General features: G+C 55.0%; 1 protein-coding gene and 1 long non-coding RNA gene across 2 annotated transcripts in view; one reads left to right on the top strand and one right to left on the bottom strand.

Annotated features, from left to right (window-relative positions):
• The window catches only part of CDH5 (cadherin 5), a 34,007-nt gene extending 21,258 nt beyond the window's left edge, over window positions 1-12,749 (bottom strand). Inside the window, exons 1-2 of the mRNA XM_042920352.1 lie at window positions 12,631-12,749; window positions 2,799-3,000 (exon numbers count right to left, since the gene is read on the bottom strand). Coding sequence (XP_042776286.1) covers window positions 2,799-2,981 — 183 coding nt within the window. The 5' untranslated portion in view covers window positions 2,982-3,000; window positions 12,631-12,749. The remainder of the gene's footprint in view (window positions 1-2,798; window positions 3,001-12,630) is intronic.
• The window catches only part of LOC122208901, a 481,315-nt gene that overhangs the window by 19,246 nt on the left and 442,554 nt on the right, over window positions 1-19,515 (top strand). The window lies entirely within an intron of this gene.

Here is a 19,515-nt window from a genome sequence, read left to right as displayed (position 1 = left end):
GGGTTTAAGGAGAAGGGACAGTCTGGGACTCTGTGTGAGTCACTCAGGGTTAGATGGTAGTTCCAAACTTGGTTCTGGGTGGGTGTGTTAGGATCCACATGGGGAAGGGTAGTGATGGGGACCAATGGAGCTTTGATCTATTGTATTGGAATTCTGTATACGATTCCATTTGGGTATAAGCTCCTTCCCTCCAGCTTACATTTTTTAGAATAGTTTTAGATTTATAGACAAATTGAGAAGATAGTACCGAGAGTTCTCATATATCCTGTCCCAGTTTCCACTGTTATCACCATCTTATGTTAATGTTATGTTAGTATGGTGCCTTTATTACAATTAGTGGACCAATACTGATACATCAGTAGTCACTGGGGGCCATAGTTCATACCGATGTCCTCAGTGTTTGCTTCATTTCCTTCTTCTGCTCTCGGAGCCTGGCCAGGACACCATATTACATCTAGTCACCACGTTTCTTTGGCTCCTCTTGGCTGTCACAGTTTCTCAGACTTTGAGTGTTTCTCAGACTTGATGACCTTGGCCATTTTGACAAGTACTGGTCAGGTATTTTGTAGGGTGCTTCTCTACTGAAATTTGTCTGATCAGACTGAGATTATGGGTTTTGGGGAGCAGTGTTTTTTTAAATTATCACTATATTTGGGCATAACGTCTTAATGCCGCAGACCATGGTGACCCATATTTGTGGATTCAAAAGGCTACAAAGGCTCCCTCCCATTGTCCAACCAGTCTGTAAACAAAGGCTCCGGACTGTGGCCTTGATAAACAGGGATTTCCTTCCCTCAGATTACGTCTTTGGGAGTGAGGAGGTAATCCTTGGAGCCCTGTCCTTGGCTCTCCCCAGCACTCTGTTCCTTCTCGGGGTGGGGACTGCGTGTAGCTCCTCTGTCCCCTGGCCCCATGCCAGGTGCAAAGTAAATGCTGTTGGCAGATGATGGCAGGCCTGACGCTCTTCCTGCTGCTCGAAGACCCTTGGGAGAGCCCTCTAAAGGTTTCCGTGTCGGGGCTGTGCATGATGCAGGTGGCCTCTGCTTTCTGCTGACTCTTCCTGACTCACCCTGCAGATTTTTCTCGGGCTGGCCATTCTCATCAGTGGCTGATTCATGGCACAGTTATCCCATTGGGAAAGACGTAGGTGGATTGACGACATTTTCCTCTCTGACACAGTTCACATTTGTGTTGGGAGTCAGGAACCCTATGCCTTCCTAGGACTAGGTTCTCCTCGGGCTCTGTCCCGGTCTCCCTGTGTGACCCTGGTCAAACATCTTTCTCTCTGAGCGGTCATAGTGAGGCATTTAAAGTTCCCAGCCATTCTAGGGAGCCGGAGGAGCCCGTGGGCACAGTCGGTTGTGGGCAGTCTGTGAGTGGAGATTCCCCAGCTGGCCCTGCCCCCGGCTGCTGTGGCTTTTCTGGTGCCAAGGCCAGGCTGCGCCCTCCCCCATCAAAGGGTATTTCCAGCCTGTTTCTCTGTGACCAGAGGGATCCCCCAACCCTGCTTTTTGTGGGGTTCTTTGTCTGACATATGCTGTCCCTATAAATTAGGGCCAGGAAGTAAACACTTCCAGCTTTGTGGGTCATGTGGTGTTTGTCGCAGCTGTTCAACTCTGCCATCAGAGCAGCCATGGAGATTTGTTGTACATGGCCTTGCCTCTTTTCCAGTGAAACTTTACAAAACCAGGCAGTGAACTGGTTCTGCCAGTTTTGCTTTTAGACCATGAGCTCCACAAAGGTAGGGACCGTATCTGTCTTTGCCCACTGCTGTCTTTCCCATGCTTGACACCGTGCTTCCTCTTACTGGCACGTTGATCTATTTTTTTCTTTAGTGGATCGTGTTCAGATTCCAAGAAACTGACACGGTGAGAGTTTATACACCTGTAAGAAGTTTTTCTCCATGTCAAAAACTCTCAAAATACCTGGGCCAGCCGTCTGCCACTGTGTGTGGAACTCCTCCAGTAGAGCCACTGGTTTGAATCAGAATGGATGGATTTGACATCAGTAGTACTTTGACCCAGTAAGGCCGTTCAGTGGCCACTCACATTGGCTCCAAGCCCTAGAATAGTGGCTGGAGATTAACAGGTTTTGAAGGGGGAGGAAGTGAGGGTTAGAGCCTTGGGTGCTGCCTTGGAGGGCAGGCTTGGGTCAGGCACCATGTTATGGGTGTCCTAGAATCTGAGGACTTGTGTGGAGTGACAGGGAGCCAGGGAGGGATAGTAGGAGAGAAGGGGGTTTTTTGGGTTTAAAGAGCTAGACCAGGCTGGCCACCTGCGGCCTGGATGATGAATTCTGTCACCAGCACATTTTTGTAGAAGGCTTCTCAGGGCTTCCGGACTTCTCAGATGGGAGAATTTAATGGCAGTCTTGGCTGCTTCTGCCCTAAGCCCTGAACCCCCAGGCCAGGTGGGCCCCCTGTGTGCAGGTGGGCCCTTCCCCTGGTGATTTTTAGTCCACAGACCAAGGCCCGGGAGAAAATGAACCAGAGCATTCACCACCGCCAGCACCTTCCCCTTCCCCTTTGCCATCATGATTGCCCTAATCGTCATGACCTCTACTGCCATCACCACCACGGCCCCCTCACCTTTCCCTTTACTTTCCCACCGCCTCTCCCTTCGTCATTGTGACCGTGACCACTGCCACCGCCTCTCCCGCATCTCCCAGCTCTGCCACCATTCCCCCTCACAGCCGTCGTCCCCGCTCCTGCACCCACCGCAATATCTGCAATATCTGCCACCGCCTTTACCACCACTGTCACCGCTGATGCCGCTCCTGCTCGGGGGCCTGAGCCTTACCTTGCCCACATAATGGGGCAGCGAGGTGTTTTTCTCTTCATCGATGTGCATCTGGTTCCAAATCCAGTCCCTCTTCTGGCGCCGGGGGGCGGCCGGTTGGGCAAGGTCAGTGCCTTCCGCGGGTGCCACCAGCAGGCCCAGGCACACGCCTGCCGAGGCGAGCAGCACCGTCAGCACCTGCATCTTCCCGAGAGGCACCAATCTGGGCAAAGAGAGGGGACACCATGAGGGCATGGTGGTCACCACCCTGGGGTCTGAGCAGCTCCCAGGGACGACTGAACTTCCTTCTGTCATCCTTCCCTCTCTGCTGATACCAGCAGAACCAGATACTCTTCCTGCCCCCAGATTGCTTCGGTCTGGAAGAGGAAGGCAGACGCAGAAACTCCTCCCGAAGTGTCGTATGTGCTGGCGTGGAAGCTCCAAGGAGGGCTCCCGACGGGGAAGGTTTTCTAGAGGAGAGGGTGAGGCTGACGCTGATGGTGGCTCCCAAAGTCCTGCGCAGCGGGGACCCCAGTTATCCCCATGTTACACATGAGGTTAAGTTCACGTTGGAGCGAGTGGGGGGGCTGGGAATGGAGCCTTGGTGTCTGACCTCAACACCTATCACTTATCAAGTACTTATGACAAGCATGACACCATTCCAAGCACTTCACGTGTGTTATCTCATTTAATTTTCCTAGTAACCCTTCAGGTGGATATAATTATCATGCTCCTTTTGCCAAGAAGCCGAGGAACAGAAGAGTTCAGTTCACATTCCTGAGATCACCTAGGCAGGGAGCGGCGGAGCCAGACTTGAACCCAGTCTGCCTGGCCCCAAAGTTCAAGCTTTTTCCCACTGGCCTCTCTTGTCCTCGCAGCTGCTGTGGGGTGGGACTTCAAGACGCCTCTGAACAAACATGCCCCCTGGCCAGCACGAGAGCCCCTGTGGCAAGATGCTTTGATGCTGTCTTCAGAAAGTGCTTGGGAAACCCAAATGTCTTAACCCAGAGGGTCAGGCCCTCACTAGGCCCAGAGCTCACAGTTGGTGATCAGCTGAGGAACTATCACAAGAGCAGGGGTGGGGGAGGGTGGAGGATTGAAAGGCTGGTCTCACGGGACTGGCTTCATAATTGATGGGGCCCAGTGCAAAATGGAAATGTGGGGCCCTCTGTTCAAAGAGTATTAAGAATTTCAAGATGGGGGCGCCCGGGTGGCTCAATTGGTTAAGCGTCCGACTTCAGCTCAGGTCATGATCTTGTGGTTTGTGAGTTTGAGCCCTGCATCGGGTTTTGCGCTGACAGCTCAGAGCTTGGAGCCTGCTTGGGATTCAGTGTCTCCCTCTCTCTCTGCCTCTCCCCTGCCCACACTGTCTCCCTCTCTCTAAAATAAATAAACGTTAAAGAACTTAAAAAAAAAAAAAAGAATTTCAATCAAGATGGAGACAGAAGACCATGAAAGCAGGCATCATGTGCCAGGCCCAGTGTGCTTGCTCGCTCTGGAAGGGAGCTCTTGGGACAGGGATCAGCCTGGACCAGGATCTTGGGTCACCTGGAAATGAGGGCCTGGCTTCATCTTGAATTTCAGGAAGAGGGATTTTCCTCACTGCCCCATGGTGGGTGCAGGCTGTGACCTTGCTGGCCCTGTGCCCTCTCAACCCTGACCCCATCAGTCTACTCATGCTGGGTCCCTGTGTCACTGATCTGTGGCTCCTGGGATGGTTCAGGGGCAAAGGGCAGGTGGATGGGAATGGGAACCCGGGCGCCTGCCTAGAGAGAGACAAGGACCACAAGATGCTGGATGGGAGGCCACCACCCTGGTCATCCCCCACCTTGGCCCATGGGAGAGCCTGGATTCTGCACGTTACAGGAGGTCTCTAAACTCTAGTAACATTTCTTCTGAGACGTTGGCGCCAGGCTGTCCTCAGTGAGGGCCCAGGGTGTCTGCGCTGGGCTAGCCTGGCCTTTGGGTCTGCTGATCTTAGCGTTTGAGATCCCCACCCTGTGGGCCCTGCTGCTGGTGCGGGAGGAAGTGAGCTCCCAGGGTTGGGTGGGACAGGGCTCCGAGGAAGTCCCCACAATGCACGTGCCATGTGTCTGGAGAGAGGCTCTGGGTCTCAGTTTCCTCAGTTGTGAGGTGGTGGAACTGGAGGAGGCTTGGTGTCCTTTGAGGTAGGACGTGGAGAGGGTGGCCATGGCAGGAGGGAAGGAAGGCAGTGAACAAAGGCTTGGGGAGGTTGGGCATCCTGGCTGGGAAGCTGCTTCTGACTCAGGGGAGGTGGCCGGCATGCCCCTGCTCTAGCCTTGCAGGGCCCAGGCCTGGCGGGTCATTTCCTTCTTTGCCTACAAAGGAACTGCGAATCTTGGTTCTTTCTTCCTCCCAAGTGAGAAGTGACTCAAAAATGAAAAAGTAATACAAACAGAAGTGAAACCAAGAAATAGGGAGAGAGAGAGAGAGTCCTCAGGCTTTTTGGCAGGATGGAGTGAGAGCCCATGCACTGAGCTAACAGGCACGTGGGGCCTGTCCTCAGGGAGTGCACACTGTGGTGGGAACACCATGAAAATAAGTGAATTGGGAAAGTACCAGTTAGTGATACATTGGGTGCGACAGAGAGAGGGTGTTGCTGACTGAGACTGTGAGGTCAGGGAGGCCTTTCAGATAGAGGACATTTCAACCAGCATCTGAATGTTAGTCCTAGGAATGCCAGGGGAAAGAAGGGCATTCCAGGCAGAAGGACCAGCATGTGCAAAGGCCCTGGGGTGGAAAAATGGTTGGTGTGCCCCCGGGTCAGGTAGAAATGAGCATTAGGGGGCGGGGGACAGGAAGAGGTGACCAGGTCACTGAGGTAGGCTGAGTGATGCCCGCCCCCTGCCAAAGATGTCCATGTCTGAATCCCTGGAATGTGCGAATGTTTTACTCTTTATGGCAAAAGGACTTTTAGCAGATAGGATGTCTCCATGCGTGACCCTGGAGTGCCGTCTCAAGACGTTCCTTCTTGCCTGGGGTGGCGGAGGGGGGCTGACATCCCTGAGCACCTCCTCAGTGGCATATGTTATCTCATTTAAACCTTGCAAACTGCAAGGTAGTTGGCAGTAACCCCACTCTACAGGTGAGACTCAGAGAGGTGGAGCGAGTCATCCCAGGTCATATAGCGGCAAGAGACGGAGCCAGCATTTGAACTTAGTCTGCCTTTCACCCCAAATACTGCTTTTCCCTACCGTGCCCCCCCCCCCCCCCCCGTCTCTGTGGGGACATTCACATGCATGATAATAAAATACTGTTCTCCACGCTTGGCTTTCATGTTATCCCCAGGCTATAGGAATTATCGCCCCCATTTCACAGAGGGAGAAACTGAGGCACAGACCCAAACAATTGATGGATCTAGAACCCTCACCCAGCTCTTTCTCTGAATCCTGGGCTCCTTCTACACCCAAACTCAGAGGGACGTGAGGGACTTTTCCAACTGAAAAGCCACATTTATTTATGTGTTTTGCATTTTGTGTTAGGAATTTGGCCTTCAAAATGGGGGCTGAGAAGAAGGGTTTTATCAGACAATTGTTTCTCTTCCCACTGCTCATGGAGAGGAAGTCAGCTGGCAGGATTTGCCATGCCCACAGCTGGAAACAGAATTTCCCTTGGCCGCACCTCTGCACGTTACAGGAGGTGTGGTCAGAGCCACAACTGGGGGCAGGTTTATTTTAGCCCTTTACCTCCCCACAAGCCCTTTACCTTCACTAAGTTTTTGGAGTGGTCGTAATGCTGCCAGGTGGATTTGGGGTATGACAGATGAGCAGAGGGTCTGAGGATTTTGGAGGTGATTTCTGTGCTCAGAAGTTCCCAGCTGAGCAGCCCCAGGAACTTGCCTGATGACAGCCTTGAGGGGAAAGGGGATCTACTTGGCAGCTCAGATGTGTGTGGTGGGCACACGGAGGCCAGGTGCCTGCCCATGTCCCTGTCATCCAAGATTTGTGACCATGCCCCATCCCTGGAGCTTTTCTAGAGGCTTTTGGGGGCAGCTCCAAATGCACTCCTGGGTATGAGTGGGCCCACTGGACTCTCACTTAGTCTGGGAAGGTCTTAGAGACCCAAAATGAGAGGACAGAGTGTGTGGTCCAAGGTGAACAGTCATGGAACCCAGGAGAAGGGGCAGAGGAGCCTCGGAGAATCTGGGGGGACAGCCGGCTCACCTATGCCCAGATGGGAGGTTGGGGCCTCAGAGAGCTCTCGGATCCCGCTTTTTGTCCACAGTGGGTGGGACCGCTGATGTCAGAACCTTGATGCCTGGGCTGAGTCTGAGGACTGAGGGGTGGCTCTGAAGGTTGAGCCAAGTGGGGGTGCCTGTGCCTCTGTCTGCTCCCCTCCAGTTACCTGTCTGGGTCTTGAGGGTACTTGGTGAGCTTCTAGTAGCAGCCCCAGCCTGTAGGACATTAACACCTACCAGGTTTGGGGCACCTGGGTGGGTCAGTCGGTTGGACGTCCAACTTTGGCCAGGTCACGATCACGTGGTTTGCAAGTTTGAGCCCTGCATCAGGCTCACTGCTGTCAGCTCAGAGCCTGCTTCAGATCCTCTGTCCATCTCCCCACCCCCCTCTCTTTCTCTCTCTCAAAAATAAATAAACATTTAAAATAACAAACACCCCCTGGGCTTGGTCACACCCTTCAGGCCTCTGCACTTGACATTCTGTCTCCTCTGCCTGGATTTAGTTACATGTCACCGCTTCTCTGAAGCTTTCTCTGGAGCCCTGGGCATACATAGCCACACAACAAACATTTATTGAACATCTACTGTGTGCCAGGCACTGAACTACATGCGGGGAGCAAACACAGGCTGTACTCCCATGGGGGAGTATACTAACCGCTTGATGAAAAACATACAGTTGAAAATTGTGAGGTGTGCTGATGGAGACGAGTAGGAAGCTGGAGGTGGGGGCCAGCAGGGTCCAGACTGGGCTGAGTGTCTCAGTCCAAGAGTGAGTCCTACCTCTCTCTGAGCTGCTGTGAGACATTAGACAAACATCCCTTTGGTCCCTTTCTGTTTATGGGCCCATCTGTCGCTGGGATTTGGTCTTGAAGGGGCTGTGAAGTCCACTCAGCTCTGTGATTTTGAAAAGGGCTAGGGGGACACAGAGGGAGACAAAGGGAGGGGAGGGGCTGGAGCTGGTCCTTTTTAAGCGAAATAGATCTTAGGAAGCCTGGATCTAGCTGGGAGCCCCTCAGTGAGCCAGCCTGGCAGGTGTCCCTGGGCTCGTCTTGCCCCCAGCCAGTGGCAGACCCCTGCTTCTTGACCTGACCAGAGCTCTGCTCAAGCTTGAGGCTCAGGAGCTGAGTCTGGGCTTGAGGGGGTAATCAGGCAAGCTGGAGGGCCCTTTGGAGTGGGGTAGAGGAAGCTTGCAGGTCAGGGATACACACATGACATCCTCACGCTGCATGGACACACAACACCCTCACCTACGTCCACATAAGTACACACCCTGTGTCCACTCATCTGCCCACGCCGGCTCCTGAAGAGTCTCTGCTATGCAGAGCGGCCCCTCTGCACCCGTGCAGTATACCCCCATCAGCTGGGACAAGATCTGGCAGCTGAACCCAGCCCCAGGCAAAGCCTCAGGGTGGACAGGACAATCAGTTCCAGCCCAACCTCCCACAGGCTCTGGACTCTAGCCCAGAGGCCTGGGGTCAGGGATCAGGGGCTGGACTTTGGGAGGAAGGCCCAGAACACGTGGGGGCTGTGCCTGTGGGAGGGGCAAGTGCTGGACCCCCCCCCCCCCCCCCCCCCCCCCCCCCGCTCCCTGTGTGGCCGTGGATGGCTCTCCTCATTGCCTTCCTACGCCACCACCTTGAGCCTCAGTCTAGAACAGACTCCTTCAGGGACCCCCACATTGTCTGCCTGATCCTCAGCATTTACAGCTGGGTCTTCGCAGCCATGGGCACTGGGAGGATGAAGGGTGAGGCCCTGTGAGCCTTGGGCATGGGGTGTATTGGGGGCAATTAGGCAGCTATGAGCTGGCCTCTTGGGGCTTTCTCCTGGTTTGCAGCCCAATTCGGCCTAGGGACCTGCTCCTGTGGGTCCCAGACCTGAGCCCCTTCCCTGGGGTCCTGCTAATAGCTTCCCTGCCTCTACTTCCCTTCGAGGTGACCATGCTGCTCCCCTGCTGACCTCTCTTCCCTGGCTCCCCATCCTTGCAGGATGAAGCCTAGCTCCTGAGCCTGTGTTCAAGGCCCAGCATAGCATGTCCCCTGCCCCCCTCTCTGGCTTTTCTCTCCCTCATCTCCCTGCTCCTTCCAACCATGAGGAGAGTAGACATTTCTGGAAGGTACATTGCTCTTCCTCTCTCCAGCAGGCTTTTTGCACAGGCTGTTCCCCTGCATGGGGACACATGAACACACACCTATCCCTGAGCAGAGGACCTCTTACATATGGCTGGCAAGACAAACTCATCAGTTGCCACTCACCCCTTTCCATACCTGTGAGACATCACTGATCACGGTATTACAGTATTCATCCCCACTGAACTTGAACTCAGCCCCTGAATTCTCAATACAATCTTTCAAGTAGATACTAGCGATTCACCAAAAGTAGTTTGTGATTTGAAACAATTTCCTGCTGGGTTTCTGAGTTCTAGGGCCATCCAGTCTATACCCCTGTCTTCTAATGGGGCAGCTTCAGGCTTCAAGTATAGAACACCCCTTACCCACACCAGGGAGACTTTTCCAGCCTTCTGTGGGCTTTGTGACTTTGGGGCTCTGAGGCTGTCAATGGGAGCAACAGAATGAGGCCCACACACCTGCCTGTTTGTAATGGCCCAGCTGCTCAAAAGCTGTGTGGCCTCAGGCCCATTCCTTGCCCTCTCTGAGCCTCAGCTCACTCAGCTATAATGGAGGCAACAATAGCTGCCTATTGAGGAGGATTAAATGAGGTCATGGGTGAGAAACGTGGTATACAGTAGGTGCTCAGTAAGTATGCAGGTGTCTTGACCCTTATGTGCCCACCCACTCCAGCCTGGTGACTGTGGGCTTGACTGGACAACTCATACCTGACTGCATTTCCTCTTTGTGCCCTGGGCCCACCTCCTACACCCCTCTGTTCTCCAGAAGGAAATCTTTTTCTCTGCCTACCTGTCCCTGGGGTCCCTTTTTTCCCTTCCTGCCAGGATCTGACTGTTACTGTGTCCCAAGACAGATAATCTGGAGGTCTCTGAATGAGTTTAGGGACCATTTGATCCATCCCCTGCCCAGAGAGATTAGAAGACTGAAGCCCAGAAATACCTCTCAATATCCTCTGGGCTCCTGCTCTTCCTCCAGGAAGCCTGCTGGGATTTTTCCACCCAGTATCTGCTTGGGCTTGTGTCAGGATGGGCTTTTTAGTATTTCTAGCCAGAAACCAAGCTCCTCAGGGTAGGACCTGTCTCCTACAACATTCCTCCCAGGATCATTGGGTTCCTAGCTTGTCCTCGTGCCTGCTTCTGTGGCTTGAACTGTCAGGTTCAATCCTCTCTGACTTTTCTCCTCTCCAAGCTTCACGGTGGAGTGTGGTGGGGCTGTGGGGTCAGAAGGGGCTGGCCTCACTCATATTTTTGCTTCCATCTCATGCTTGCTGTGTAGCCTGGGACTGGCTGCTTGGTCTCTCTCAGCATCTATGGTCTCCTCTGTCAAATGGGATTTCTTTTAGCAGCTTCAAGGATGCCGAGGGGGTGCGGAGACGGCCAGAAGTAGCAGGGATGGATCCCCATAGGGGAGGGGCCCAAGATTTTTCTAGAGCAAGTGGCCACTGTGTTCACCTCTTGTCCCCGAGGCAGCAGCAGAACTGTGAGTCAGCCAACTTTGGAAGAAAATAAGTGTGGCCCCTCTGGTTTCCTGCCCTCATGTCCGGCCCTTGTTTAGCAGCACAATTGGTCAGGTTGAGACTGCAGGGTGGGCAGCTTAACCCCTGCGAGGCCAGTGCACGCCTTCCCTACTGCCTTGCAACAGTCAGTGGGAATTGGTAGGGCTGCCTGGGGGCTCAGCAGCTCCTGGGCCCCTTGGAGGCCACCTGCTGCCCTCTGGGCTGGGCTCCCAAGGTGGCCGGACTCTGCTGCTCCCTACCACCTAATGGGGAGCCAGAGCTCCTGGTCCTGGCACTCATGGCCTCCAGTGTCACTAGCCTTTCTGGCACTACCTGCTCCAAAAAACCCTGTGGCCAGTCAGCCTCCCCAAATCCTCCAAGCTGCCTAGGCTTCCTGCCTCCCCCAGCAGACCCTTCACATCTTGGGGGACCTGTCTGCCCCCTTCACACAGCAGCACCGTCCTTGGGGTGGGGAGTGAGCCCGGGGCCCAGAGTGCTTGCCAGAGGAATTGCTGAGTCAACATCCTCTCACCTGCGCCCTCTTCGCTCCCACCTGCCATGGAATGGCTGACCTTGGGGGGTCAAAACCTTGAGGACATTCACAGCTCTGGTGTGGCGGGTAAATTCAGCTGTGATTTCTTGAAGGCACCCCTCCCCTGAGCCGTTCCTGGAGCCAGTGCTGGGTGTGTACATTGCCTTCTTCACTAGGCTCACCAGAAGACTGCTTCCTCCATTGTACAGATGAGAAAGCTGAGGCATGGTGCTGGAAAGAGTCTGGGCTTTGGGGTGCAGATCCTGCTTCTCATCCCCACTCCCGCTCTTACTTTGCCCAGTCTCACCCATCTCAGTCGCACCCCCTGCGGAATGGAGAAAGGACTCATCTAATTCTCGCAATAGTAGAATCGAGAGCTCCGTCAGTTAGAACCTTTTATCCTGGGGCATGTGGGTGGCTCATTTGCTTGAGCATCTGACTTTCGATCTCAGCTCAGGACATGATCTCATGGTTTGTGAGATTGAGCCCCGTGTCAGCGCGGAGCCTGCTTGGGATTCTCCCTCTCCCTCTCTTCCTATCCCTCCCCCACTCACTCTCACTCTCTCTCTCTCTCTCTCTCTCTCTCTCTCAAAATAAAAATAAACATAAAAAAAGAGAACCTTTTGTCTGTATCACCTGCAGTTCCCACAACGGCTTGTAGAGTCACTGTCTCTTGTTCAGACAAATACACAGAGGTTTGGAGAACATGGAGGTTTGGAGGTGCTGAGTAATTTTCCCGGAGTAACGTGGGAAGGAGTGATAGAGCTGGGCATCCCACCCTAAACTGCCTGCCTTCGATTCGTTTTGGGGGAACTTCCGCAAAACATGAGGGCTGTGGGGTCCCAAACTTGGGGCGTCTGGGGAGAAAGGGTGGGCCGCTTTGCCGACCACAGCTCCCATGGCTTGTACCTGGTCCCTGCAGTGTCCGGGGCAGGGAGGGGAGGGATCCATAGGCAGGGCCTCAGGTGCCCAGAGCCAAGCCTCAGCTTGCCTTTTCTAAAAATGGCAGCGCTGGCTGACAGAGAGGGGCCGCGGCTCAGAGCTCTGCTTCCAGGGCTCCTCTCCCAATGCCATAACAGAACGTTGGCAGGAGGGATGATGTGAGGCTTTGGTAAATCCTCTCCCGTGGGGGAGGGCCACCCAAGAGGAGACTAGGCCCGGGTGCCACTCTTCTGCCTCTGAGTGCTGGCAACTCAGACCCCCGTGCTCTCTGAAACGTGGCGTGGATGGAAGCCAGTGGGCCTTCGAGGCTCATGGAGTTGGAGGGTCTACACGTGGAAGAACTTCCCCCACCAAGTCCTGAGAATGCCGGCTTGTACCCACGACACCGCCACTAGCTCACCGCTCTGAGCCGGGAGGAGACTCGGTCCGCCCCCAAGGAATGGCTCTTCCCCGGGACCCCAACAACGACCGCTCTACAGATGGGGCAGCCAAGCGCCCTCTCGGCTCGGGGGCTTGGCGAGGCGTCTGGGGTGGAGTAGGGGCGGGGATTCCTCACTCACCGAGCTCGCGGACCGGGAGGTGTCTTGGTTCCGTCTGTCCGTTTGGCTGAGCTGCTGTGGAGCTCCGTGGAGCTCAGCCGATAGCCTCTCGAGGGGAGCCACACCCGGCCGATGAGGGAGGCCTGGCTGCCGCCCCTTCAGGTTTTCCAGCTGGCCCTGGCCCACTTCCCCCTGGGATGGTTTCCTGTTATTGTTCCTTTGTGAGGGCCGGGCTGGCTGCAGATAGGCAGGCTCTGTGGTGGGCGGCTGCCTCGGCCCAGCCGGGCTGTGCTCGTGGAGGCCTGGGCCTGGACCGGGCCTGGCACGCTCAGGTCGGATCCCAGTCCCAGCCCTCATGTCTGCTCCTGATGGGACCTGGAGCCAGACACATCTCCCTCCCTGGCCCGATGCTCAGTTTCCTCATCTGTAAATGGGGATAATCAGACCTCAAACTCACATGGCTGTTGGGATCAGCGAGAGTCAAAATGAAACTGTAGGCGGGATCCGGTCCGTCAGAACCAAGCAGCTGGGGGCGGGAGGGGCACAGATTCTGTGAACCTGGAGAGTCCTAGGAGGAGCTTTTATAAACTGAACAGACCTGATCAGCTCAACTGACTGGGAATCTTCCAGGGTGGTGGGAGTGTGTCCTTTGAATGGTTGCTCTCGTTTTCCCCTGAGCGAGTGGTTGGGAAGTCCCAAATGTGCTCCTTTACAGGACGGGGGAGACAGAGACCTGAGAGGGAGAACGTCTTGCCCAGAAGCACTCAGTAAGTCTGCGGACACGGGCATGGAGCTGGGGAACGGGGTGGGAAAATGATTTTTGGGAAGGTGAGATAAAGATCTGTCTCTTTGGGGCATGTTGAGTTGGAGATGGCTTTTGGACACCCAGGTGGTGATGCCGGGTTTGCAGTTGGAGACGGGTGCATACAGGTGGCTTGGAGATGAGGTTTAGAAGCTCTGATCTTACTTATGGCTTATTTCCGTGAGGCTGTGGGAGTAGATGAACTTAGAGGGAGGGAGGCCCCTGGCATCTGAGATTTGTGTATCTTCTAGGAGAGCCTGGCAGGGAAAAGGGAAAGCCGGGAGAGGGCAGGGCTGTGGAGAGCAGGCAAAGACGAGGACAGGGTGTCAGCTGGGTAAGGGGAGGGCAGATTTGGAAGCTGGAAGTCACAGACAGCTGTGGACAGAGCAGGTTAAATGGAATGGGGTAGACAAGGCAGATTAGAGGGGCTGGTGAACAGGGATGAAGAGGGGGAGATGAGTGTGATCACAGCTTCGCAGTGAACAGGAGCAAGAAATGGGAGAGAGATTCTGTGTGTGTGTGTGTGTGTGTGTGTGTGTGTGTGTGAGTGTGTGTTTAAAGCTGTGTTTGTGTGGAGGGGACTTCTAGATGATGCTGGAGGGAGAAGAGCGACCTGTGGAGGGAGAACGGTCCTAAGGCGGGCCTCTGCACAGGATCCAGCACATTCCATCACTTTTGGTGGAATGAACAAACAAAGGCGCAGCGTTTTCTTATTTTCTTCCCCAACAGGCTTAACTCTGTCTTCCCCAGCCAGAGGGTGGATGTGGCCCCAGGCCAGCTGGTCCCTCAGCCCCATGCTCCTGGCTCTGCACGCCCCAGCCTGGGCTCTCTGCCTACTCTGTGGCGTACGTGCCTGTGGGACCGGGTTGGGCCTGGCCTCACTTCCCGTGGGGTCTCAGACTTGTCGCTGGTGGCAGATGGGGACAGGGTCTGTGTTGGCACCATCTGCTGATTCCCTTTGTACTCCCAGTCCACAGGAAAGTTGACTCTGCCCCGAAGCCTGCTGTTCCTGTCATCTGTAAACAAAGGGATGGCTATCCAGGCATGTGCCCTGGGGCAGGGATGTGGTCACCCCGAAGAGGTAGTCCAGGCCATGGGAGGAAGGCTAGTGCCCTTGGGGCTCCTGGGGAGCTCATGTCCGATTTCTGCCACCACCCAGCACCTGCTCCAACCCTTCTGGAGGCACAAGAGGCACTGGGAAGGCACAAGGCCAGGAAGTGCCATCAGGAGCAAAGGAGGCAGCCGGTGGGCCGGCAGGAAACGGGATGGTCTGTGAGACCTGATTAGCAGTGGAGGAGGAAGCGACAATCAGGATGGTGGGGTGGACTGGGAGTGTGGCAGTGAGGCCTGGGGACACCCACCTAGCCTCTGCCAGGACGAAAGCTGACTGGAGACTCGGTCCTGTGGTGTCCTGCTTGGAGAGGTTCAGACTTGGATGTCGGCCGACCTGGTTCAGATCCTACCCTGGCCTCTCACTGGCTGTGTGACCCAGGGTGGTTGACATGCCGCTCTGAGCTTGTTTCTTTACCTGTGAAATGGGTTGCAGTCCACACTTGGCAGGGCCGTCCAGAGGATCAAATAAGACAGCAGAAATAAATGACTGCAGGGACAAGCATTTTACCAAGCAGGTAAAATTTCTTACAGTGTGGTCCTCAGGCCAGCTGCCTCCCAGCCACCTGGGGGTGGGGGGCGCTTGTTGAAAATGCAGATTCCTGGCCCTCACATGCAGACTGATGGAGTCAGAATGGCTGGCAGTGGAGCCCTGAGGCCTGCGATGCATTTGTAGCTCTCTGGATGCTCAGGTTTGGGAGTCACGGCATGCGTGTCCTCAGAGCCCTGAGCTCTCTTTCCAGGGACTCCTCTTTCAGTCCTCAGAGCAACCCTGAGGGGCAGGACTGTCGTCATCCCCGTTACGCAGAGGGGGAAACAGACTGGGAATGAACTGCTTTCCACGATCAGAGCTTGTCAGTGGTAGAATGGAAATTCTGACCCAGGGCCTCTGTTTCCAGAGGTCATGTCCTCGCTGCCCACCCCTCCCCCATGCTCAGGCTTTCCCGCCCATTTCATTGAATGAAAGAATACATGAGTGAGGGACGGAATGGGTCAACGACCACTGGCATGTTGAGGCAGACACAAGGCGCGGGGTTGGGTATACACCTGTGTTCTGTGGTATATCCCGGCACACGGTGGGGCCTCTTCTTGAAGCCTTCAAAGAGGCACTGACTCAATCCATCCATCCAACTCTCAACCCCGCTGGGCGCACAGCTCTGTGTCTGGCTCCGGGTGGGCACCCAGGGAAGAAAAGAGGCCAGCCCGTGATAAACTCTTGAGTCTGGGGTGGAGCCGTTGCGGTCACCGACACTGCTGTGAACTCAGCACCAGTTATGTGCCACCTCCGCTCCAGGCCCTGTGCTTTCTTTTCAGTATTCCCGGTGGCCCTGTGAGGGGGGTATGGCTCTGCCCCTGCTGCAGCATCACGTACGTGGCCCAGCATGGCAGCGCCTGGCTCAGACCAGGGCTCCCGTGAGTGTGCCAGCCCTGCCCCACTGCCTCCATGCCATCTCAGGCTGAGCTGCTCCAGCCACTGCCTCCGAGGATGCTCTTCGCTTCCTAGCTCTGCCTGCCCAAACCTCCCGCCCAGCGCTTCAGTGCCCAGCTCAGACATACTGCCCCTCCATCCAGCCTGACTAGATTCCCATTCTGGGAGCGTCATGCCCCCTGGGAAGCTTCCACTCCACCTGCCCCCCACTTGTTCCGTTCCAAAACCTATAGGGCCCCTTGCCTGTTTTCTTGTGTAATGATTCCTCACTATAGCCCTGAGAGGTGTCAATGCTGTTCATATGCCCATTTTTCTTAAGAGGGAGCCAAGGCTCAGAGAGGCTGAGGAACTTGCCCACGGTCACACAGCTCTCAAGCAGCAGAGCCAGGATTCCAGTGCTCATCTTCTGGTTCCCATTTTAGTGCTCACTTGATACCATCCCACTCCTGACGAATTGTCATTGGGTAACAATGTTTTATGCTCATCTATTATTAAAATATACTGTTAATGGTGTCCAGTCTTTGCCTAGCTTTGTGCTGGGCATAGGAGATGCAGACATGACCCAGGCTTGGTCCCTGCCTTTGATGTTTCACATTAGTGTGAGCTGCATTGGGTGGGGCCGGGGTGGGAACAGAGGTGTGTGCCCCATGCCGAGGGTGCCTGGAGGTGGCCCTGGGGAGCTGCGGAGGTTGGGAGTCCCCAAGATGTTGAAAGGATAGGCACGAGCTGCCCAAGCACAGAGCAGGAGGAAGGACTGGCCAGGCAGAGGGCATGGTTAAGGTCGAAGGTGTGGAGGCCTCCTTGGCAAGAAGCCATCCCGTGGAGGGAAGCACTGAGGTTCTGTGAGGGTGAATCGGGGACTGGCTGGATGAGGCCAGTGGCGGAGAGCTGCTCCTGCCTCCCTGAGGAGCTTGGGCAGGGGCACACCTGAGGCCTCTCACTTGTCAGGGACCTGCAGAGCCCTGAATTTTAGGAGAATTGCCCGGTCCAGGGTAGCATCCTGCGGTCAGGCCAGGGAGAGGCTGCAGGCTGGGGAACCTCAGGCCACCGCTGCTGTGCAGGTGCCGTTGCTGGAGCCCGACTGAAGCCTCTCCTCAGCCAGGAAAGGACTAGCTGAGCAGGAATTGAATTCCCGACAGTGAGAACAATACCTTATCCGCCGAGCACTTTCCCAGATGTTTTTCACTTTTCTCCCACAACATCCGGGGAACGCTGGTAGGAAGCCACGCTCCAGTGCTTTGGGGCTGAGGGCACCAAAGAGCAGTCGGTGAGGGTTCCGAAGGGTCCCCGTGGTTATGTCCTGAGAATGCCTGCTACTTACTGTCCTGCCGATCCCGGCTGAGCCATACAGCCTTTGGTGCCTCAGTTTCTCCTTCTGTAAAATGAGGGTGATCGCATGCCTTTCTCATGGGGTTGGTGGAAAGTGCATGGAGCAGTCCCTGGCATCAGTAAGTGCTTGATAAACATTAGTCGTGACAATGATGTCCATAGAAGTTGATAGTGGGACACACGTGAGGGTGTGGGCGGGGCACCGCATGAGCATAGCGTTTGCTGGGCAGCCGGGTGGCTGCATGTGTATGTGTAAGAGCGCACATAGAGCATGTAAGGCACCCATCTGGATTGACTGTGTACGTGTTTATGGGTGCGTGAGTGGGTACAGCTGCCCAAGGGAGGGCCAGGCCTTGGGGCAGCACCTTCCTCCCCCATCATCTGGAATCATCTGCCACGTTATCCCATTGACCAGTCCTTCTGCACCCTTATCTCCTGCGGAGGCCAGAGAAGTCAAAGCCTGGCTCAAAGGTGGAGACTAAAGCCCCCTCTTCCCTGTCTGGGGGGCAGGCCTGAGTCTGGCAGAGCACTGGCCCCTTGAAAGCCAGGACTTCCTGTCTCCAGGCCGCACATTCCTTGTGTCCTCCGTCAAAGTGTCTTGGAGAACAATGGGTCAGAGTCTTTGCCATCTGTGGGGCAGGAAGGTGGGTCAGGGGCAGGTCAGTCCTGCCTCTCGATGGGGCCAACAGGGCTCCAGCCCCAGTTCTGGGCCCAGCAGTGTGGCAGCGGAGCCGGAACCTGGCCGACCTGGGACGTCTGCCTCCTGCCTGTGCAGGTCCATCCCTTATTCAGGCCACCTCCACACCCCTCAGCACACACTGCCCCCTGCTCCCCTCCCCATCCCCTATGGCCCGAGTCAGGTCTTCTGGGCACAGTCCAGCTGATCCTGGAGAAGGAGGCTGCTGGAGAGAACTCAGGGTGGATTGGATGGGACTAATCACTCAGGCTGGCGAGATCTTGGAGATCCCCTGGCTTCACCCACCTGTCATGCCACTGAGAACCAGGAGGGAAACAAGAGAGACTAACCAGCCGAAAGAAATCCTCCCCAGCCCCTGCGCTGAAGCTCATACTCACAGGGTGTCTCTGACCCATTGCCTCTGTGTTTATGTACTGTTTTCACAAGCCTGGTGGCATGGAAGGGACAGGATGGGGCTGTGGCACTCAAACTGGGCCTCTCTGGGGGGCGGGGGCAGCCAAACCTATGGAGATGAGGAACCTGGGGGTCTTTTGTCTATGTGGACAGCTCTTCAAAACCTTTGGCTGTTTTTGCACCTCCTTGCGTCTGAGAATCTGGTTGCCGTTAGGGGTTCCTCTGCCTCTGCCTCGGGCTGAGGGATCATCCTGAGAACAGCTCCCTCAGGACTGTTTGTGCTTCTGGGAAAGTTTCTTTCCAGTTCTGAGTCCTGGCTGGGGGCACTTGTGGGGAAACATGGTGGTCCTTAGCCTGGGTGAGGGAGGCTGGGGTCAGGGCAGTGGGTTGGGGGGGGGCAGAATCTAGACTCCTGGGGACTAGGAAGGCTTGATGGGGGATGGTTTGTCTCCACTTCTGCCCCAAAGACCAGCCCTGAAATGCCTTCATATCTGGGACCCCTACTGTCCCTCACCCTATCCCTCCAACCCATTCCCCCTCTATTCCCATTGGTCTGCTGTTTGGTGCCAGTTCCTGCATGACAGCCACCATCTTTTACTCCTTGGGACAAAGTCCAAGCTCCTGGGCCTGGCATTCAGTACCCTGATGCCCCTGTAGCCCCACTCCCTACTTCTCAGCTCCAGCCATGCTGGAGGATTGAGTTCTCTACAAGCACAGTGCTCTGTTGGGCCACAGGACCTTTGCACATGACATCTCCACTGCCTGGATTCCATCTCCCCAAGAACCTCCAGGCCCTCCAACTCCCTGAAATTCAATCCAAATGTCATTCTCTCCATGACAAACAATACCAGTAAAGAATATAGATACTTCCCATTTATTTATGTATTTTATTTATTTATTTATTTATTTATTTATTTATTTATTTATTATTTTAGAGAGAGAGAGTGTGTGAGTGCTCGAGTGGGGGAAAGGGACAGTGGGAGAGAGAGAGGATCTTAAGCAGGCTCCATGGTCAGTTCAGAGCTCAGTGTGGAGCTTGATTTCACAACTCTGGGATCGTGACCTGAGCTGAAATCAAGAGTAGGATGCTCAATGAACTTAGCACCCAGGTACCCATAGATACTTCCCTTTTAAAAATAAGAGCTT

The sequence above is a fragment of the Panthera leo genome, chromosome E2 (genome assembly GCF_018350215.1).
Source record: "Panthera leo isolate Ple1 chromosome E2, P.leo_Ple1_pat1.1, whole genome shotgun sequence".
Taxonomy (NCBI): Eukaryota; Metazoa; Chordata; class Mammalia; order Carnivora; family Felidae; genus Panthera; species Panthera leo.
The sequence above is the reverse complement of the archived record's forward strand: the minus strand, read 5'-3'. Positions and strand labels throughout refer to the sequence as shown.